The sequence below is a fragment of the Heloderma suspectum genome, chromosome 2, assembly GCF_057233095.1.
Source record: "Heloderma suspectum isolate Gila_16-S chromosome 2, 16-S_ref, whole genome shotgun sequence".
Taxonomy (NCBI): domain Eukaryota; kingdom Metazoa; phylum Chordata; class Lepidosauria; order Squamata; family Helodermatidae; genus Heloderma; species Heloderma suspectum.
In genome coordinates, this window is record NC_139459.1 from 38,063,505 (window position 1) to 38,086,857 (window position 23,353).

The 23,353-nt window shown below is 44.4% G+C and overlaps 1 protein-coding gene across 2 annotated transcripts in view; it reads left to right on the top strand.

Annotated features, from left to right (window-relative positions):
• Positions 1-4,047: 4,047 nt before the first annotated feature.
• The window catches only part of SETD9 (SET domain containing 9), a 37,200-nt gene continuing 17,894 nt past the window's right edge, over positions 4,048-23,353 (top strand). The window contains exons 1-7 of one of the 2 annotated variants that reach the window (XM_084833277.1): positions 4,048-4,164; positions 11,350-11,714; positions 14,061-14,184; positions 16,306-16,421; positions 17,319-17,424; positions 17,611-17,738; positions 19,541-22,796. In XM_084833277.1, coding sequence (XP_084689403.1) covers positions 4,079-4,164; positions 11,350-11,714; positions 14,061-14,184; positions 16,306-16,421; positions 17,319-17,424; positions 17,611-17,704 — 891 coding nt within the window. In that variant the 5' untranslated portion in view covers positions 4,048-4,078 and the 3' untranslated portion in view covers positions 17,705-17,738; positions 19,541-22,796. Of the gene's footprint in view, positions 4,165-11,349; positions 11,715-14,060; positions 14,185-16,305; positions 16,422-17,318; positions 17,425-17,610; positions 17,739-19,540; positions 22,797-23,353 lie in introns of those variants that run through there. The other variant, XM_084833278.1, reaches the window with a different exon arrangement.

Consider the following 23,353-nt stretch of genomic DNA (forward strand, 5'->3'; position numbering starts at 1 on the left):
AGAATACAAAGAAAGTGGCATGGTGGTTATATGAGCATTAGACACTTCCTCTATAATTACAGGGAAAGAGAATACAACAAAAACTGAAGATTAATTAAAAAAGAATTGCAATTGCCAAAGCTGATATTATGAATTTGGCTAACAGGATAATGGCTTGAGCTTCTAACATTGTTATGACGACTCCTTCCAACTTTCTCCTGTTTACTACTTGCGATTTAAAGCTTAACTAAAACAAAACTAAACTTAACCATAAGTGTTAACTCTCCTGTTACTTCCTCCTGCACCTTACTCAAATATAAAAACTATGCTAAAGCATTACTAAGTTCCTCTAGGCATGTGAAGAATAGCAGTAGAACCTACAGTGAAAGGGAAATCCCAAGACTTGGAAATAATTCTAAGTCTCACCTTCAAAAATCACTCCCAAGTCTCAAGGTCAGAAATAACTCTACGATCCAAGCTCAGAAATAATTCTAAGTCCCAAACTCAGAAATAGTTCTAAGTTCTACTTTCAGAAAATACTCTTAAGTTCCAAAGTCTAAGATTCTAAAGAGGCCCATAGTTACCTAAATCCTTGGGTCTGGTAGCGAGGCAGAAAGAGTGAAGCGAAGCAGCAGCAGCAGGAACAGCAGCAGGAATGAGCTCTCACTACCTGTGCTTTTATACATTTGCTGTGGTCAAAAGTGGGGGCCCCAATGAGTAATGAGACAACCATCTTCCAATCAAAATGGGGTGCATGTGGTTACACCACTCACCAATCAGAAGTAAGGTCTCATCTATCTCCTACAATCTCATGTGTTCAGAGAACATATCTCACACCACTACAAACGGGTTACTTTGAAATGTCCTAAAACATGGCCCAAAGTCTGCCACCTGGGCATGTCATCTTGATTGATGTATTTCTCCCTGGTACACCTTCTTTGAACTCATGGTCTTGGTCATATCCACCAGAGCACCTCCTCCCAGCTGTCGCTCGTGCTCAGGGCTACAGCTTCCCCTCCCCAACTAGTGTCGATTAAGGACATTCCCTTATCAGCAGGTGTACACCACGAGATGTCAAAACAGTACTTTTCCTCTTCTTAGTAGGCATCTGAGCATGCTCAGTTCTTCTGTTCTTCTCACTCATATACTCTGCCAGCACACCATGGCCTTGAACAAGCTCTGCGAAGCCGCTTGCAAAGACAGCTACATTTCCCCCCCTTTCTTCAAAGACAGTCCTGCAAAATCTTAGAGTCACAGTTAGTGAAATCACATAAATCAGAACAGAATCAAAACTTCAAGGTCTTCTTGCCCACGGGTCATGAGTCTGGAATATAAGACTGATTTTTAAATACGAGCCTGGGGTCTTTTAGGGCTCTTCTTGTACGTCTCCCCAAAACCCTCACTCAGGTCATTCAGCCATTCCAGATCAAATTAGCCATCTTCATTCTTTTGTTAGCAACATTATTTAACCCTTTTAGTACCAGATTAACAACATTAAGGACACTACTCATTGTGCCCTTGATGATCGAACTTGGAGGCTTCTGATCATCCACAACGCAGGCTGGGGAGAATAGCAGAGGCTCCCTGTCCTCTGTTTTTTGCTAGATGGGCTTTTTGGCCCATCTAGCGATGGGGCTTCAAGAGGGAAGGGAAGGAGGCTGAAAGAGGTTCAGGATAGCTTGTATCCTGGCCTCTCCGTTCTCCTCCCCTACCCATTCACCAGAACTCCCCCTTTTTCCCCTCTCCAAGGTTGCTTTTCTGAGGTTCTTTCCCCACCAGCTGCGAGGTAAGATCGATCTCCCCCTTCTGAGGTTGGAACACTGTCTCCAACCTCAGAGGGAGCAATCCCTGGTATGCTATGGCCCCTCAGACAATATGTGGGAGCCATAGGATTGCTCCCTCTGCCAATAAAAGCCAGTTATTTTCAGCAGAAATGAGCAGTTAAGCTTGTCCTTGACCTAGATCATACAATTTTAGATAGTAGAGGAGAATGTATATTTTAAAGCTCCCATGAGTTAGGGGAAACCTTTCACACACAAAATTCTAGCATGATAGGGAGAAGGTAAATTTGGGGTGTACAGGATTCTTTTTTAAAATGGAACATTTAAATGCACAATATCTCATCTTTGCATCTTGAAGTGGAACAACTCAGTAACAAGATATACATTCAGCAAAGCCAAGTTTTCCCACTGAATTCTGTTGAAATAATACATTGATCCCGGGCCGCCGAAAGTTTCATAGGGCCAGTTTTGCTCGCCTTACTGCTACTGCCTCAACAAGGCTCCTGTGCTGGAGGGTGGAGGGAGGCTGATACAGGCTGTTCAGGGTCGGAGGGGGTTCAGGTGGGTTCCACATCGATAGGCAGCGCCAACAGCAGCTGTTTGGCTGGTAGAAGCAGCCCTGCGCGGTAGGCTTTCAAATGACGGGTTTGGGGCCACTCCCCCTTTTATATTGTCCCGCCGCTCGCTGCTACGGTTTCCCCAGCATTTATAAGGGGTTCCCCCCAGGACTCTTTAAAAATCCCTACATTACTGTACTGGTTCTAACGTGCCGCCGGATCATACACATCAGCCTTCCCCAACGTAGTGCCCTCCAGATGTGCCGAACTGCAACTCCTAGCATCCCCCAGCCCACTCATCTGGACGGCACCAGGTTGGGGAAGGCTGATAGGCACGTTTACTCGAGAGTAACTACTTAGTCCAATGGGTCTTACAAACAAGGAAGTGCGCACAGGACTCCTGCCCAAAACTGCCACGACCAACCTGTTCCATAGGGGAGCGGGGGCCGTCCCAAGCCGCCCAGAAATCCCGCTTGGAAGAGAAGAGCGCTCGGAGCGCTACACACCAGCTGTCCCCTCGCCGCCCCGCCTTGACCGGGAATAGTTTGCGCCAGGCGTCCCTACTCTAAACCGTTCCCCCGTGAAAGCGCCTCAACACTTTGGTTCCGGAGCCTACCCCTGCGGATAACCTCCTCGCCATCGCTCTTGACAATGATGGGGCGGGGCGGGGCGGGGCTCGCAGTCCAATCAGGCCCGTGGCCAGCCTAAAAGGCAGGGGGGGCGCCAAAACAGTAGCTGGTTTGCAGGCCTTTTAAAGACAAAGCTGTAAACTTTTTAAATTATGTCTTTATAAGAAAACATTGGGGAGCAGAGAAAATGTAGTGGGCAGCCCGCCCGCCGGGCTACCGGTCTGAGTCCAGCCCACCTGGAGTCCAGGTGGTACCCACCTGGTACCAGAATGGGGAAGGCTGATATACACGTTTATTTATTTATTTATTTATTTATTGCATTTATACCCCGCCTTTTTTCCCTTGCAAGGAACCCAAGGCGGCTTACAAGATCCTCCTCCTCTCCCTTTTATCCTCGCAACAACAACCCTGTGAGGTGGGTTGGGCTGAGAGTCTGTGACGGGCCCAAAGTCACCCAGTGAGCTTCCATGGCCGAGTGGGGACTAGAACCCGGATCTCCCAGCTCCCGGTCCAACACTCTTGCCACTATATTTTCCACTTTTAGTATTTTAATTGTTGTTACGCATTTTATTGTTGTAAGTCGCCTTGGGAGGGCTTTTGCCTTGAAAGGCGGCCAAGAAATATTCCAAAGTAATAAATAAAAATTACTCCGAAGTCGCCATGGAATCCAGTGCTTGCAGGCAAGGCGGCACGTCCGCAGCTGTCAAGCTTTGACTGCGGGTCTACGGCTATTACAGGCAAACCCCTCCGTCGCCTTTCGCTCGGGTTTGCCGGCGAAGGACCGACGCGCCTTCGTCCGGGGGCGGCGTGGCCGTGATCATCCGCTACAGCAAAGCGCCGGCGCGCGGAGGGCCTCGGGGCGCCCGAAAAGCTAAGCGGTGCGCGGCTGCCGCTCGCGCGCCTCAAGGCGCTCTGCGCGCGGGCTCGTGCGTCCCGCGGCCCCTTCTTCCGCCGGCCGACAACTGCTCCGTAGCCCGCCCGGAGCTCGCTCCGACCCGCGAAGGCGCGCGTGCCGGGGAACTACCGCCGGAGAGGCCGCGGCCACCCGCGCTGTCGACAGCGGCCGCGCTCGGGGAGGAGCTGCGGCGCTGGTCAGGCTGCCCCTCCTTCCTGCGCAAGACGAGAGCGAGCCATGCTGCGAGCCCTGCGGAGGCGCTGGGAGTCCTACAAGTACCGCCTCGTGCCCTGGGTCGCGCTCAACCTCCGCCACAAGCGCAGGTGAGGGCGAGGTTCCCGCCCTTTTCTCTCCGTTGGGGGAGATAAATGGGGCGCCGTTTGCGGAGCGCGAGGGCGCGATCCCACGCGTGTTTCGACCGACGAAAAGCCCTGCAACTCCGGGCATTCCCCAGCCAGCCTGGGGCATGCTGGGAGTTGTAGGACTTCTTTTTCTGCCTAAACAGGCTTGGCAGGCTGGGAGTTGTAGGACTTCTTTTTCTGCCTAAAATGCATAGGGTTGTGGCCTATGTAGCGTAGCTAGCCAGGTGACCAGGAGAGCGAGAGAGAAAGAGAGAGAGAAATGCAGGCCGGCCGGCCGGCCTGATTTGTTCCCCCTTCTGTGGTAGTTGCCAGGGTTACTGTGGGTGTTAAAACCAACAGTTCAGTGCTGTTGCCAGAATTTTGCAAATTACTGTGTAGCTCAGGGGTGGCCCTCCAGACGTTTTGGACAGCATCGCCAATGGTGAGGGATGATGCAAATTGTAGGCCAAAATGTCTGGAGAGACACAAGTTGCCCACCTCTGGAGCTTGTGCATCTGCAGTAGACTGTCAGGTGGCCCAGCTTCAGCCGCAGTCTGGTGATGGCAAGCCAACATGGCGTCCTGGCAACTGTTCACTGTGGGAGCTGCTTTCAAGGCCGGGCAAACCTGCATGGATGGCCCCTCCCTTGACCTGCCCCAGGCCACAAGAAGTCTTTCCCTCAAACTCCCCACACCCTTTACTTCAGACTATATGTGATCTTAATAGATCTGCAGATTCTTCACAAATTGTGTTAGTAAACCGATTGTTACAGTGCTGGAGAAGACTCTCACAAGTCCCCTGGGCTGCAAGGCGGTCAAATCAGTCAGTCCTAAAGGAAATCAACCCTGAGTGCTCCTTGGAAGGACAGATACTGAAGCTGAAGCTCAACTATTTTGGCCACCTAATGCGAAGAGAAAACTCTCCGGAAAAGACCCTGATGCTGGGAAAGACTGAAGGCAAAAGGAGAAGGGGATGGCAGAGGATGAGATGGCTAGATAGCATCACTGATGCAATGAATATGGACTTGAGCACGCTCCGGGAGAGAGTGGAGGACAGGAAGGCCTGGTGTGCTATGGTCCATGGGGTCACGAAGAGTCGGACACAACTGAACGACTGAACAACAACAACAATGACTTTGGTTGTATCTACTATGCAGATGACCAGGGCTGGCTTCAGGTTTGAGAAGGCCCTGGATAAAGTGCCATCCGGGGTGGGACTCTCCTGTCATTGGACTCACTTGGTGGCATTAGCCAGCAACAGTGCTGAGCACTTGATCTAGCTTCCATTTAAATTTCCCATAGTGCCCCAGAACGAGGCTGCATTAGGGCATTAAGGGAAATTATAATGATGGCTGCTGAATGCAGAATTGGAAACATTTTTAAAGGGGGGGGGGCGCTCAGGGCAAGTTTCAGTAGTGGGCCTTGCCATGGTGCTGGGGCCCCAGCACCTGCCTGAAGATGCCAGGTGCTGACACGGGGCCTGAAAGCACCTTCAGCAACATTTTCTGTCTTGGTAGGCAACAGGGTGGTGGTGGAAGAAAAGCTGCATGCTGGCATTTTGCATCTCTGTATGTGCGCGTGTTTATGTGGCTGTAGCTCGGTAGTATAGCACATGCTTTGCATGCAGAAGGTCCCAGGTTTGATCCCCAGCATCTCCAGGAAAAACTCCTGCCTGAAACCCTGGAGAGCCGCTGCCGGTCAATGTTTTCAATACTGGGCTAAATCGACCAATGATCTGACTCACTATAAGGCAGCTTCCTATCTTTCCCTCTCATTGACACAGTTAACTTCTACAGAACAGTGGAAGAGGGCACTAAACTAAGGATCTCTAGTGGACATATAGACACACCCACAACATTTTTAAAAGGCTTCTGCGAAAAGCAAAATGGAGTCAGTGATTTATTAGGGACAGGTACTAGATGGAAAAAAGAGACTTTGTTGTTTATTCGTTCAGTTGCTTCCGACTCTTTGTGATTTCATGGACCAGCCCACGCTAGAGCTTCCTTTCAGCCATCGCCACCCCCAGCTCCCCCAAGGTCGAGTCTGTCACCTCCAGAATATCATCCATCCATCTTGCCCTTGGCTGGCCCCTCTTCCTTTTGCCTTCCACTTTCCCTAGCATCAGCATCTTCTCCAGGGTATCCTGTCTTCTCATGATGTGGCCAAAGTACTTCAGTTTTGCTTTTAATATCCTTCCCTCAAGTGAGCAGTCTGGCTTGATTTCCTGGAGTATGGACTGGTTTGATCTTCTTGCAGTCCAAGGCACTCTCAGAATTTTCCTCCAGTACCACAGTTCAAAAGCATCTATCTTCCTTCGCTCAGCCTTCCTTATGGTCCAGCTCTCGCAGCCATAGGTGACTACGGGGAATACCATTGCTTGAACTATGCGGACCTTTGTTGTCAGTGTGATGTCTCTGCTCTTCACTATTTTATCCAGATTTGTCATTGCTGTCCTCCCAAGAAGTAAACGTCTTCTGATTTCCTGGCTGCAGTCAGTGTCTGCAGTAATCTTTGCGCCTAGAAAGACAAAGTCAGTCACTGCCTCCACGTTTTCTCCCTCTATTTGCCAGTTATCAATCAAGCTGGTTGCCATAATCTTGGTTTTTTTGAGGTTTAACTGCAACCCAGCTTTTGCACTTTCTTCTTTCACCTTTGTCATAAGGTTCCTCAGCTCCTCCTCACTTTCAGCCATCAAAGTGGTATCATCTGCATATCGAAGATTGTTAATGTTTCTTCCAGCGATTTTAACTGCAGCCTTGGCTTCATCAAGCCCAGCATGTCGCATGATGTGTTCTGCGTACAGGTTGAATAAGTAGGGTGAGAGTGTACAACCCTGCCGTACTCCTTTCCCAATCTTAAAACAGTCCGTTGGTCCATGGTCTGTTCTTACCATTGCTACTTGGTCGTTATACAGATTCCTGAGGAGGCAGACAAGATGACTTGGAATCCCCATACCACCAAGAACTTGCCACAAGTTGTGATGATCCACACAGTCAAAGGCTTTAGAATAGTCAATAAAACAGAAATAGATGTTTTTCTGAAACTCCCTGGCTTTCTCCATTATCCAGCGGATATTGGCAATTTGGTCTCTAGTTCCTCTGCCTTTTCTAAACTCAGCTTGTACATCTGGCAATTCTCGTTCCATGAATTGCTGGAGTCTACCTTGCAAGATCTTGAGCATTACCTTACTGGCATGTGAAATAAGTGCCACTGTTCAATAGTTTGAACATTCTTTAGTGTTTCCCTTTTTTGGTATGGGGATATAAGTTGATTTTTTCCAATCTTTTGGCCATTCTTGTGTTTTCCAAATTTGCTGGCATATGGCATGCATCACCTTGACAGCATCATCTTGCAAGATTTTAAACAGTTCAGCTGGGATACCGTCGTCTCCTGCTGCCTTGTTATTAGCAATGCTTCTTAAGACCCATTCAACCTCACTCTTCAGGATGTCTGGCTCTAACTTCCTGACCACACCGTCAAATCTATCCCCGATATTATTATCCTTCCTATACAGATCTTCTATATATTCCTGTCACCTTTTCTTGATCTCTTCTGCTTCTGTTAGGTCCTTGCCATCCTTGTTTTTGATCATACGCATTTCTGCCTAGAATTTACTGCCGATGTTTCTAATTTTCTGGAAGAGGTCTCTTGTCCTTCCTATTCTATTATCTTCTTCTGTTTCCGCGCATTGCTTGTTTAAAAATAATTCCTTATCTCTTCTGGCTAACCTCTGGAATTTTGCGTTTAATTGGGCATATCTCCCCCTATCACTGTTGCCTTTTGCTTTCCTTCTTTCTTGGGCTGCTTCCAGTGTCTCAGCAGACAGCCATCTTGCCTTCTTGGTTTTCTTTTTCTTTGGGACATTTTTTGCTGCCGCCTCCTGAACAATGTTGCGAACTTCTGTCCATAGTTCTTCCGGGACCCTATCTACTAAATCTAGTCCCTTAAATCTATTCTTCACCTTCACTGCGTATTCATTAGGAATATTAGTGAGCTCATATCTAACTGATCTGTGGGTCTTCCCTATTCTCTTTAGTTTGATTCTAAATTGTGCAATAAGAAGTTCATGATCTGAACTAGAGTGAGCTCCAGGTCTTGTTTTTACTGACTGTATAGATGTCCGCCACCTTTGGCTACAAAGGATGTAGGCAATTTGATTTCGGTGTCGACCATCTGGTAAAGTCCGTGTATAAAGTCGTCTTTTAGGTTGTTGGAAGAGAGTGTTTGTTATGCACAGTGAGTTGTCTTGGCAAAATTCTATCAGCCTATGTCCCGCTTCATTTTATTCTCCCAGACCATGCTTGCCTGTAATTCCAGGTGTCGTGTGACTACCCACCTTAGCATTCCAGTCTCCTGTAATGAAGATAACTTTTTGGCGTACTATCCAGTAGGTGCTGCAGGTCCTCATAGAACTGATCAGTGATCTACTTCTGCTTCTTTAGCATCTGTGTTTGGGGCGTATATTTGGATCACTGTGATGTTAAATGGCTTACCCTGAATTCGAATTGAGATCATTCTATCGTTTTTTGGAGTATCCAAGCACAGCTTTACCCACTTTATTATTAATTTTGAAGGCTACCCCATTTCTTCTGTGGTCCTCTTGTCAACAGTAGTAGATCTGGTGGTCATCTGATGTGAAGTGGCCCATTCCAGTCCATTTCAGTTCACTGATACCCAAAATGTCTATATTTAATCTTGACATCTCCCCAATAACCACATCCAATTTGCTCTGGCTCATAGATCTTACATTCCAGGTTCCTATGGTGTGTTGATCTTTAGAACATCGGATTTGTCGTTCACCACCAGCACTGTCGGCCGCTAGCCATCCTTTTGGCTTTGAGCTAGCTGCGTCATCACATCTGGGGCTAGTTGAACTTATCCTCTGTTCCTCCCCAGTAGCATTTGGACCATCTTCCGACCTGGGAGTCCCATCTTCCTATGGTATACCGACATATCTCTGGTTGTACTGATCCATTTAGTTTTCATGGCAAGAATACTGGGGTGGGTTGCCATTACCTTCCCCAGGGATCGTATTTAGTCTGACCTCTCTGCCATGACCTTCCCATCCTGGGTGTCCCCTCACGGTTTAGCTCATGGCATCATTGAGGTGCTCAAGCTCCAGCACCACGACAAGGTAATGATCTCCTTTGCTGGAGAAAAAAAAAAGAGAGAGAGAGGAAAAAAAGAGAGACTGCCCCTGGGAAATTGACACAGTTGGAGCATATTATTATGGCCATCATGTGGAAGCCACTGGGACCACCTCAGTTTAGCAGCAGCAGCAATACATGTGAGCGCATGGCATGACTATCTTGATTGCATGGAGAATTCCCCTGCTGTGTGGCGTGGACGGTATTGAGGTGAAAGCTCCACTGTGCGATGGGAGTAATCCATATGGCCTATGTACTTTCCAACATTAACAGGTGTGAATAATTCTCTCCGTGCTGTGAAAAGCACCACTTGTTCATTTCTGCAAATCAAGCTGATGTTAAATGCCCTGGAAGAGACCAGGCAGATTTATTTCTGGTCAGCTGGCAGCCCCAATAGTGACTGTTTCTCTCATGGTTTCATTCTGTAATGTCATATTGCCTGCATTGAGGCACGGTCACTCATGCATAAAGCCCAGGAAAAAACAGTTAAATCTCCATAAAAATATTAATAAAATTCCTGTTGATATCAGCAGAAGAAAGGTTACAGATATGTTTTTTGAGTCACAAATCAAACAACAACTCTGTTTTACCACATTTTAAAGAATGTAATGTGATGGGCTGACATTGGTTTTTAATAGCTGGATTGACTGTTGCTTGATAAACCTTAGTTTGTCAGGACATTATTTTCCCTCTGGGGCTAAATGTCTGCTCTATATGGTTTCTTTTGTTCCCTCTCTTGCCCTCAAGACCCCATATATATGATGGATGAAGGCACCCTCCTTCAGAGATGCTTTGAAATTGCTTCTCAAGAGGAGTGAGCCATTAAAGCTAAAAATGAAGTATTTGTATTGTACAGGGGGCAATTCTACATTGGCTGCAGTGTGGATCAAGTCTAATTTTTCTTTTCTTTTTTCAACTGTAATTTCTGTAATAATAAACAGATGCCTGGAGTGAATAGAAGTTTAAATTGATTCTTAGTTCTTTGGGGGAACCAATAAATTTCTCACGCCGAATACTTGTGGTTTAATGATCTCAGCTCAGTTCTTCTAATGAATCACAGCCTTATGTTTATGCTGGCTGTCTTAATTTAGGAGCGATATCCCTTTTTATATTAAAAAAAATCCTTCTGACTACTTGTTAGAGAAATCAGTTCTGTAGAGCTTTTTGTTTTGTTTTTTGTAGAATCTTTTTCTTCATCCTCATCTGAGTCATACAAATAAGAACTAAGTGGATGGTTAGTTACTTACTTCCCTTCCCTCTCCCATTTCAATTGTGATGTCAGCAGGGCTGATTCTCTGCTGCAACTTTCCTTAGACCAAGAAGCTCCTACATCCCAAGCAAGCAAGCAAGCAGTGGCAGTAGTCCCTACCAAGTAAGCCCCTCGGGGGAGGGGGCAGGGGGAGACACAGAGTGGTGTCTATACTGCTGTTCTAGAAGTACAGTGCCATGTGCTGTCTCATCAGTAGCCCTTTAATACAGAAGAGAGACAAACCAAGCCGCTTGTGCATCCCACGGTATCACTGCATTGTAATTTCACATCAGCTGATCCTGGTTGGCAGGGGGAAATGGTTACTTGCCACTGGGTAGCTGGTGACTGACAGCCGAATAGCAATGCTGTTTTAATTATCTGCATTGCTTCTAGGGCAGCCTTTTCTAACCTGGAACACTCTAGATGTTTTGGACTCCTCCGACTCCTCCCCCCAGGATTCTTGACCATTGGCCATGCTGATGAGAGTTGAAGTCCAAAACATCTGGAGGGCACCAGGCTAGGGAAGGCTGCCCTAGAGCAATGTATCGGAATGAACATTTTCTTTTTCGCATATAGTATCAAAATTACATGCACGTTTTAAAGATGCGATGGCCATGTTGTGTCAAGACTTTGATCATCTTCAGCATTTTAATAAAACCGTGATTACAAAAGCAGCCAAGTCATACTGGCTGTGGTGCTCCACCCCCATTTATAGCATCGCAAAATGCCTCAGCTCTGGTGTTTATATAACTTCCTCTTTTTCCTATTTCAGAACTCTGCGGTTTGTACCAGAAGAATCAAAAGACAAAATTGTTTCTGATGAAGATGTCCTTCAAACACTACTGAAAACATTTAGAGCTTTATTTTTAAATGACTTGGGCAAACAAATGTTTCTTCTTAACTTTCTTCCAGAAGTCAAATCTAAATATCCAGAACTAGAGGCATCTCAGCCTGAGACATCCAAAGCAATGTATGACAACCAGCAGAATCAAATCATCTTTAATCCAGAAGACATTCTGTTTAATACATTAGGATTCAGCATTACCCGAAGGCCCAGTTCACTGACTGCTGCTGGAACAGGAGTCTTTGTAACCAAAGGGTTTGTTCCAAAAGGAACAGTTATATCTATGTACCCTGGTATGCAAATAATGTGTTTTCAAATAGGTGAACGTATGAAGCTGCCTTACACTGACTCAGACTACTGGTCCATCTAACTCAGTATTATCAGCACTAACTGGCAGCAACTCTCGAGGGTCTTTTACAACTCTACCTGGAGTTGCCAGGGATTGAATCTAGGGCCTTCTGCATGCAAAGCAGGTGCTCTGACACGGAGCTCTGGTCCATCTCCTTCATACTGCTGAGCAGTACAAAGTCTTCATTTGTTCTATTGGGTAGTACTATTCTGAAATAGATGAGGGCTGCTGTGTTCCACAGGGCTGTAGTGACTAAAGGCATACCCTATGCATGGTTAGACAGAAAAAGGTTCTAAAACTCCCAGCATGACTGGCTGGGAAATACTGGGCGATGTAGAACTTTTTTTCTGTCTAAACATGAATGGGATTGCATCCTAAAAGACTCTTTAAACCACGGGACATTTGGCAACCTTAGCCTGAAGGCTTTGAAACTGTGAGCCTTTCTACACGAGGCTTTTACTGTGTGCTCGTGATTCCTTGTGTTGGTTTGCGGGTCCTTTACATGATGTCATCCTCCAGAGCCTCTCCCATGCTTTGCAACCATCATCGTGGGTTTTTTCCTAATGATGAAAGTCTGGTATTTTTCTCAGTGGCGTTATAGAAGCTTCATGTATTTGAATAATTCTGCTATACCACAGTGCCACCTAGTGGTTGTGTAATAGAACATATAGAAAAGCCGAGAAAGAAAACCCCTGGGAAAAAACTTGTGTAAAGGAGCCAATCTATCCCGCAAAGAATCCGGAAGCAGAAGCCTCGGTAAAGGTGTGGGTTAAAAGCCTCATGTAGAAAAGCCCTGTTTTTCAGAACTATTTGGTTCAGTCCCCCTGCACCATTTTCCTGATAGGGCCTCCATGCTATCTGCAGCAGCATGCCAGGAAGACATTCAGCGAGAGGCAACACTTATCACTGCATCTCTATGCTGGAAAAAGTGGCACCTTTTGAATGGGCTCCTCTCATGCAACCATTAAAACCACTGGAGACCTGTCAGGTATCATGTGTCTCATGGAACATGCCTTACAGCAGGGGTGTTGAAGCTCTTTTAGCCCAAGCACCAAATTCAACCAGGGAAGCTCCTGGCGGCCACATTTAAGTGGTGAGCTAGGCAAAAGGGGGCTGGACCAAAATACCAAAAAATACCCCAAATACAAGCATATTTTAGCTTAAAGCTTTTACTGCCAGTAAAGTAATGCTTAGGAGAGGCATTTCAACCTTTTCAAATGGAGGAAGAACTGTGCCAAAGCCAGGAGATTACCAACCGGGGGGGGGGGTGCCCAAAGGAAGGGGGTGTAGACTTTGAGAACACTATAGAGCCAGATTTGGTCTGTGGGCCTGATTTTGAACACCCCTGCCTTACGTTTAGCATTTATGTAAGAGAACGAGTGTGTTATAGTGGATGCTCTCAGACTTGGACTGCAGGAACCTGGTTTCAAATTACTATTGAGCCATGAAACTCACTGGGTGAACTTAGTCCAGTTTCTGTCTTTCAGCCTAACAGCCTAACCTACCTTGCAGATCTGTTGTGAGGATAAAATGGGATAGCTCACATATATGCTATCCTGAGTTCTTTGGTGAAGGGTGCGATGTAAAGTTCATAGGGCGGAATACAACATGGCACTTATGCCTCTGCTGATTCCTTTACACCCCTCCAATTCCTGTTTGCAATCAGGACCCACTACTTGCAGAAGGAAGATTTAGTGCTTCCGGGGCAACTGAAAATGAGCAAAAATGCTTGTTTCTGGAATGGGGCAGGTTGGCGGACCTTGCATAAGGGAGCTCCGCCAACCTGCCCCAATCCAGAAACAAGCATTTCCACTCATTTCAGGGCTTCCTCTGGGAAAGGTTAAATCGCTGCTGTGCAAACGGTCCTGCTCACACAACGGAATTGACAGGACCCACCACTTGCGCAACAGGACCAGTGTGGTGCAAGAGAATCCACAGAGGCGTAAGCACCCTGTTGGATTCTGCCCAAAGTAATGCAAAATATGGGTAATCTGGTGCTATGGAAAGAAATGGTACAATTTTGCCTTCCTGAAAATGGAAGGCTTAAAAAAAAAAAACAGCACTGCTTCTGCAAATACACATGACCATGTTTTTCCAAATGCTTCCTCTGGAGTAATCCCATATTTACATCAAGCTGAAGCAGTTTGGTGCCCACAGTCTTTTGTATGTACAAAAGTGTTTATACGCATTCATAATATTTATTGGGGCTATAATTTTTGTGGTGATTATGACTACTTAATAAAGACGTCCTGTCACTAAAATCTAAAATAATTACTTTTGTCTTAAACAGGTACAGTCTATGAAAAGTACGAGCCCATATTTTTCCAGTCCATTGGCAATCCATTCATATTTAGATGTATAGATGGGGTACTTATTGATGGGAATGACAAGGGAATATCAAAGGCTATATATAGGTAGGTACTGGATAGAAAAGTACCAACCCCAGTGTTTCATACTTTGTAAAACTCCACTCATTATCTAATGGTAGTGTTATGAAGTTGTCCGTTTTAGGGCACAATCCTATGGAGATAGCCATCAACCTCTGAACTCGGAGGCTGACAACTATCCAATTTAGGGTGGCTGGAGCACAGAGGCAATGCTCGCCTCCATGCTCCAGCTACCCTGCATTTTTGGCTAGACAGGCGATTAACCCTGTCTTTCCAGGAAGCTTTGGACTTGGGGGGCGGGGAAGCCATGTGATGCATAGGAAGCTGCGTAACACAGATTCCACGGCCTCCTCCCTGCCCTGCCCCACCCCTGGGACTGCCCCCTTTTCTCTGTCTCGGTGCTCCGTTTCTAAGCGCAGAGACATAGCTGGCACAGAAGGAACCGCGCCAGCTTTGAGGGGGGCGGGGAGCGCAGTTTCTGGATTCCAAAGTCAGAGCCTTGGTTCCCACCTTGGACCCCAGAAACTGAATAATCCTGTGTCCTCCAGATGTTGTCTAGGGGACATAGGATTGCTCCTTCCATTTTTTGTATGGGATAAAATGTTAGCTACCAGACTTTGGGTCAGTCTACTTTCTTCCTGGTTTGCAAGTATTCTGGTTTTTTCTTGAGCAGTGGTGGACAACTAGAACAGAGGTTTTTGCAGTTTCTCAGGTTTAGTACTGAGAATCTGCAAACACTTTTGTATTTCTCTGTGATTAATTTGTAAACATTTAAAACAGGAGAGTGGCAGAACTGCCAATTTGGTGGGGACAGAAAGTAATATTTGGGAATAAAATGATCACAATTTTGTCATAGGTTATTCTACTGTTGTGTAAATTCAAGATTCATTTATACTTTGGCAGGAATTAGAAAAGTAGAAGTTCATGTCTATACAACTTTGAGGTCCAAAAAGCTGCGTTGCAAAATAGGCCTAAGTTGTGGTATTCCATGCTTGTTAAAGTTAATTTGTGAGCCTTTCAGTGAAGCCAGTATTTGCAGATCACTTGTTTCTCTGAATGCTCGCTAACAATGTAATGTGCAGTTTATTGATATGTTGGTCTCACCACGATCTGTTCCATGCTTTGAAAAGAGCTCCATAGTTTCATGGTTGTAATATATACATGATAAGTATATAGGTGTGATACTTATGACAGCAATTCATTTATTATTATTTATTTAGAGTGCAATCCTATGCATGTTTAGACAACTCCCATGCTGCCTGGGGCATGCTGGGAGTTGTAGGCTTTTTTCTGTCTAAACATGCATAGGATCGCGCTCTTAAAGCATTTTTACCCTGCTCTTCAGCCGAAAAGTCTCCCAGAATGGCTTATATAAGATCAGTAACAAACAAGACTAGGAAAAGGGGATGAGGAGAGAGGGAAACACACAAACTGAGGCACCAGCTCTTAAAGTTGTGAAATTTTTATGACAACAAAGGGGAACGGAAACTGTTCTGGGAGGGGAGGAGCCAAATAGAGCTGGTTTCACAGTCAAGCCACTGTAGTGGACTCTGCAATAAAGACCCTCTCTGCTTCAACCAGATGGAATAGCTGCTGCTATGTGACAGTTGAAGAAAGTATACTTGTTGGTTAAATGATGCTCTTTTGTGTTGGTTCACCAACCTTCCCTGACATGGTGTTTTGTACTACAACCCCCATCAATCCCAGCCAGCATGGCCAATCATCAGGAACGTGTGGCTTTAAGCTAACCACTAGCTAAGGCTTGCAAGAGCCACCAAGCTGAATACAGCCCGCCAGCGATGTACGATGGCCTGCCAGGTGCTTGACAGCCTGCTCCCCCAAATCCACATACACAGCTGAACAGGCTGTATTTGGTTTGGTGCATCGCAAGTTCTGCAGATGCTCAGATCCTATTTGCTACTTATGGGTATTGAATAGGATTTTAAGTGTTGAGCGTTATAGACTCAACAAATGGATTTAATTTGCAGAGGGGTGTATCTTGAGTGACATTTTTGGCAGAAAGGCAGGATATAAGTTTAATAAATGGGCATATGGAAGTCTCCATTGTTTTGAATAGGTACATATGATTGCCCAGAGAATAGTCAAAATAGGGATACGTGTTCTGATTAATACTATAACTTCTTTCAGATCGTGCAGCAAAAGAGATCAACTTGGTCCCTTAAAAACGAGTGATGTCTTTTGGCTTACAACTAGTGTGCGGAATCCACTGGCAATGGGGCAATATGTCAACAATTGCTCAACAGGTAAGTAGAAATGGGTGTGTTTTTTCCCTAGACTAGACATGAAATTTCCAATGGCACAACAATGTCCATGTGGAAGATAAACTTCAAGACCAGTGCTACTGTCAGGATTGATTCTGAGCTCAGGGAGACAGTTAGCAGCTCAGATTCAGAAGAGGAACAGCCAGAACGGGGGGATGCATTTTTCCAAGCCAGTTCAGATATGGGTGGGCGTGCTTCTCAGGTTACTACCAGATGGGTGGGCCTGAAGCCCCCCCCTTGCCCCCCTCTGTGGGACGAAGAGGAGGAGGAGAGTGGGGGCTGTGACCTAAGAGATGCTAGACTACAGCGCAGAGCTAAGAGGGAAACGTCGGGTAGAGCTCAGACGGTCAACCTGGTTAGCGATGCATGAGCGGGAAGCATCACTGGAAGGGCAGGACATCCCTCCCTAAGTTAGTCTAGCCAGCAAGCCTCACTTCAAACTGTGGGCAAAGTCAATGTTGCCATTTGAATCCCCTGGAGGCATTCCTTTGTAGCCTGAGAGTCTTCGAGGATTTGCATCTGTAATGAACCTGTGGATAATGAATTAAAGGCCTGAGACTGAAGCCTCTCTATTTGTGTGTGTGTGAGTGCATCAGGAAAGAGGGGGCCCAAAGGAAACGTGACAGCTACCATACCTACAGTGTTGCTTGCAGATGCCATTTCTGTGAGTCTTGGGCCCATTTTTACATAGAAGGAAGTGGCACCTGTCCATATGGAGAGTTTTGGAGCACTTGAGCCTTCTTATTATGATGGTAAAGGAAAGGTGATTTTAGAGGTGATGATTTACTTGAATAAAACCAGGGATATTTAAATGGAGCAACTCTCAGTTACTGTATCTTATCTCCTTTTAAGATTTTCCCCCTCCTCTTTTTCCATCAGACAAAGCAGCCAATGTGTGTTACCAGGAATTTGACATACCTGAATGTTTTCCGATAGAGTTTAAACAGTATCTTCCAAACATAAACTACAGCCATGAAGTACCGAGGTGAGGCTGAACAAGATAGTTTGAATATATACTTTTAGGAATGATAATTTGAATATGCAAATACTGTTAATTAATTTTTCAGAAATATAATAAAAAGAGAGAAGCTGACTTGGATCATGCAAATACAAATGAATGTGCAAAATAGTCTCCCCAAACTTCCCCTTTCCCCCAACATACAATCTGCAGGCCCCTGAGATGTGTAGTTCTGGTCGCTCTCCGAAACATCAGTCCAGGAGAAGAACTTTTCTCAAATTATTACACAATTATCAGCCAAGTCTGAGGAACCATTGACTGGATCGCTTTCAACTCCTAAGGTATTTATACAGAATGCATGCAAGGGTAGGGAGGTGGGTGCATCTCTTTGGCTGTGCCTTCTAACAAAAGAAGAATTAGTGACTAGGTATGCCAGTAATGTATACAGATGGCCGGTGTGCATGTATTGTGGGTGAATTAATTAACCCACGATTTGCCTGGTTGTGTGCCCCATGCCTGCTAGTCCCTTTAAATATGCAACCTCCAATCAGCTCAAATGTAGGTTGCTGTATTATGTGCAAGTCCAGGAGCTTTGCATTGTTCATGAGTAAAACAACCCAAACTTAACCTACGATTAGTTGTTAGGTTAACATTGGGTTGTTTAACCCATGAACAACCCAAAGTGTCTGGGTTCAAGCATCACGCAGCATCCTACAATTGGGCCAATTGGAGGTTGCATATTTAAAGAGCGACCCAGCAAATCTTGGGGTTAATTTACCAACAAATTGCCACCATTACGTGCGAACCAGGTCTAAGTTAGATTGTGCCTGCAAATATCACTGCTTCTCACCACACATACTTATTTGCTGCTGTGTTTTAGGGTTAGATCTTAACAACATAAGAGCCATGCTGAATCTGGCCCTATCTAGTTCAGCATTCTGTTCACACATGGGCCAACTAGCTGCCTGTGAGAAGCCCAGAAGTAGGACATGAGTGCAATAGAACCTTCTCACTTGTGTTCCCCAGAAACTGGTGTACAGAGGCATCCCTCCTCCCTCTGATACTGGATGCAGTATACAGCCATCAGGACTAGTAGCCATTGATAGCCTTTCCTCCATGGATTTGTCTAATCCCCCTTTAAAGCCATCAAAGTTGGTGGCCATCACTACATTTTGTGACAGAGAACTCCATAAGTACTGTGTGAAGAAGTACTTCCTTCTAATTGTCCTGAACCTCCCACCATTCTGCTTAATTGGATGACCCCTTTAGGTTCTACTATTATGACAGAGGGAAAAACATGTTTTAACATATTTGCTTGTTTTATTAGTGATTGTATACCACCTTGAGTGCCATTTTTGGTAGAAAGGCAGGGTACAAATCAGATCAGTCAATAAATGTGTATAAATAAGGTTCCACACGTGCTTGTCCATACTGCACTTGGAAAAGGCTATTTATTTATTTAATTTATTAATCGCCCATCTGGCCACTCTGGGCAATGTTGATGCAGGGACAATCCCCCTGCATCTAGCCGGTGGGGATGCATGCATAATGGTTCCTGCTACCATCTCTAGAACTACAAGTTTAGCAAGAGGTTCTGTTAGGTTCACTTATCCCATCCCAAGGACTGGTCTTCTGCTCCAAAAGAAATGCTATGCTGGTTGGGACAATTAAGTGGAAACTTTTTTTTTAAAAGTGAATAATATTTCACTAGGCATACAAGATTTAATCAGTAGATGGAACAACTAAGTCTAAGTTAACTACTAGAACTGCAGCCTGAGACCACACGTTTTGGGGGTTTTGAGGCTAAAGTATTAAAATGGCCTTTCCTCCTAGAAGTGGTAGCTTTTGTTGACTTGCAAGTTATCACACTGAAAGACTACCTTAAAAACACTTTTACTGAGGATTTAAAAATATGCAAATATATTCACATTTGATTAATTGCTCTTAAAAGAGAGTTGATCAATTCACATTATTTGACTGCTTGACAGTCCCACCTTTTAGTCATTAGGTATGCTGCAGTGCTTTAATTGAAACAATGATTACCCACACTTCTCCAGAAACCTGAAGTTGACTTTTGAGGATTGAACAAGTCCATACTTCACAACTGTCAATATTTATCAGCTCCATTTTTTTCTACTTACAGATATTAATTGTATGGGAGAAGCTGCATGGCTTGCAGTCTTGACCATTCAGGCTTCTCTTCACAGAGATGTATGGCCTTAATTTCCATTCAGTCTCCTCTTCTATAGAGTACCTGTTGTCCTGAATCATTCTGGAAGCTATTAACCTTAGCAGATGATTTCCAAATGCAGAGACTCCCAAAAAGAAGTGACCTGTGTGACCAATAAATAAGATACTTTGTGGCCTGGGCCTTTGATAGCAGAAGTCTTTCTCCAGCAATGTAGCAGTAGATATGATCATCATCTGACACAATTATGCATAATCTTCAAGGGAGTATGAAAAAATAATAGCAGTGACCTAGCAAAGTAGTTTTCAGAACTGCACAAACTATGATATGCTAAAATATCAGGTAATAATAAACAATTGGCCTATTTACATTTGTTCATGAACATTCTAGAAGATCTTCATATTTTCTGATTCTCTTAGGCTGCAGTCCCTATACCAACAACTCACATGGGATTCAGTCTTGAAGTATCCCAAGTAGTGAACTAAATGAGGCCTACTTCTGAGTAACTTGTATAGAAATGCACTTTGCATTTGGAAGTTCAGTAGATAAAAAGGACTCTCTCTCTTATATTATGGACATGGGGGTTAGGAGGGAAAGAGAAGGATGAGCATGTTTACAGCAGTTGCAGCTGTTAAGGAGCACTGCCAGTAATTAAAGGTAAAAAAAAGGTAAAGGTGTCCCCAACCAGTCGTGTCCGACTCTAGGGTGTGGCGCTCATCTCCATTTCTAAGCCGAAGAGCCAGCGCTGTCCGAAGACGCTTCCGTGGTCATGTGGCCGGCATGACTGAACACCGAGGTGCACGGAACGCTGTTACCTTTCCAGCCGAAGTGATACCTATTTATCTACTTGCAATTTCTTGCTTTCGAACTGCTAGGTTGGCAGGAGCTGGGACTGAAGACGGGAGCTCACTCCGTCACGTGGCACTCGGGTCTCGAACCGCTGTCCCGCCGACCTTCCGGTCTGCAGTTCAGCGTCTTAACCACTAAGCCACCCTATATAGCATAAATTTAGAATGTGATCACTTGTTTTTTTTAGCATTGTCATTCACTAAATATTCAAACATATAATGAGTGCACTGTAGCTTATGACAGGTGGGGGCCTCTTTCACAGCCCATGAGCCAAATTCATTTGTGGAACTCCTCTTGCAGACCACATTGCATTGGTGGACGGGGCTAAAGGGATGGAGCTAAAAATTCAAACACTTTGTAATTTCAAGTTCTTACTGCCAGTAGCTAAGCCTCCAGAGAGGCATTTCAGCCCTATAGAATGGCAGCGGGGGGGGGGGGGGGGGCTGCTCAAAAGCCAGGAAACCACCAAACTTGGTGGGTGAGGCAAGGGGGGGGGGGGCTTTGGGAAACCCAGACAGCTGGATTTGGTCCTGAGCCTAAGATTCCCCACTCCTGGCCTATGAGGTGCCATAACTACAAAAAAATGTACCAGACTAGGCACAACGATTACTGTTACTGTGCCTGACACCATGAGCACTGGCACTAGAGCAGAGGGGTAGGTAGCCCCCCAGAGCACTTCAGCCATTGGGTGTATAAAAATGCAATAAAGAAATCTGGTGCCTTACAGATGTTTTGGATTAGAGCACCCATAATCCCTGATAATTGACTGTGCTGTCTGGGAATTTGTTGCCTACCTCTGTTCTAGCATTACTCACAACTGCCAGATTTGGTGGTGTAGTGATGTTCAAAACTGTTACATGGGATGGGAAGGAAGAATGTGGTGCCTACAAGTGGGATGCTGTTAGAGACCACTGGGTTAGCTGACCAAACCAGCAGCAAATCAGGATAAAGTTGGTCCAGAAGGAATGCTGCTTCTGAACTTTGATGCAAACCCCTTATACTCTTATTGCTACATAGATCTCATTGGAGCACTTGAGTATTCCCTAGAAACGTGCTGTACATGATTAGGCACTTTGGGAGAACAAAGTAGCTAGCTCTCTTCTCTGAGGATGGCCTATTTCCTTCCATTATTCCAGGTGACACACACTTCCCATATCTGAGTGTAGTGGTGATAATATAAATCTGTCTTACTATTCTGTTTCCATTCCTTAATGGAGACTGAGATTTTGAAAACTCAAAACCCCCCAAGAACCTTTGTGTGTCTAAAAATACTAGAGTGACAAATAAATGTTGCAGAGGCATGAAAACTTTCACAGGAGGAAAAAAGGTTTCCAGACATTTATTTCTGGAACTGTACACCAGGTATTAAAAGTACAACAAATACAAAATAATGTTCAAAAAAATCAGTGTTTATGTACAAATATTAAAACCAATGCAACAATAGCAACTTCCTCTTGAGCATCAGATACTAAAACTGGTTGCGATTGTCACCGATTTATGTTGTTATGCACAGGGGATACCAACCTGAATCTAGGAATTACTGGATGCTTCTGAGAGGACTATAGTCCTCAACTGTTCTTGAACAATAATTAGAAAGGTCTCCCATTCAAATGAAATTATCATAACCATGATACTGTGTAAATTTAGTTTCCCATTTATAGACAATGTGCTTGTAACACTGGGCAAACAAAGTCTTCTAATGGTCAGTTTATCCGCTAGTTTACATTCAAACGTGAAATATCCGCTGAAGACTTTGGTTAAATTAAATAGTATCACTAATACACTACTGCATCAGAAATTAACATGTGGTTTTGAGTGTTTTAAAAGGAAAACTGCACAAATGAACCACATTGTACACAATTTAGTATACTTCAGACAGTATTGTACAGTCTTCAAGTGAAGTCAGCAGTTTGACCATAACATGAGGAAAAATAAACTTTTAAAAAGTGATCAATTAGAGTATGAAATGGATAACAAAAGTAGAAGTATTGCTCTAATCACAGCATCAGTTACACTTCTAAGAGAATCAGCTAGTCCCTGTAGTTAAGTGATGCATCTACTGAACCGCAATTGCCCATGATGGATTTTTGGTTTGTTTATGAAAGTGGGGGAAGGGAAGAATATATTCAGCAATGAACAAAGAAGTCATCACGGTTTGTTAGAAGAATTGTGCTTTACCTACTAAGAATCAAGGCAATGTAGATTTCTTCATATAGTTACAATTTTGCCATCTTCAAACTGACCCTCAAACGCAATTCTTTTAATAAACGGTAACAATTTCTCCATTAAAAATGTTTGAAACAGAGAAAAACAGGTTAAGTCCAGCTTTTAAAAGAAAAATTCAATAAATAGCTATTTTACATGAATAAAGTCATAGTGGTACAAATTTATGAATGACACATCAAGCATGCACAAAATGTTACTATACACAGAAGTAGTCAGAAAATATTGAAATAGATATCTAAAAAGATATGCAGAATGTACATATTTACAAAATCTTGCAAATTATTGCCTCATTTTAACAAGGAATTAAAAGTAAACATTACCAGCTAGCTAGCCAACAGGCTAAATTAGATCAGCAATTAAAAATCTATTAAAACTAGCCAGAATTCATTGTTCTCTCATACCATTTTCAGAATTTTGGTCAAAAGTCTTTATTAAATAACTAAAGTGTCCATTCAACTTGCTGACAATCAAAACTTTAGACGAGAAACTAGACTGTCTCGGTCTTCATTAAGACCCCAGCAATGCATAGATAAACTGAACATAGTACTGCATCAGCTAATGAGAATGGGTGTGTTCACTTAAGTGCAACTGGTGTAAGTATTCAGACATTTTTGAGTAATGATTTTTATACAGACCAGCCACTGTAAACCCATAAACATGTATGTATAACAGAAAGAAAGAAATATGGCCAGT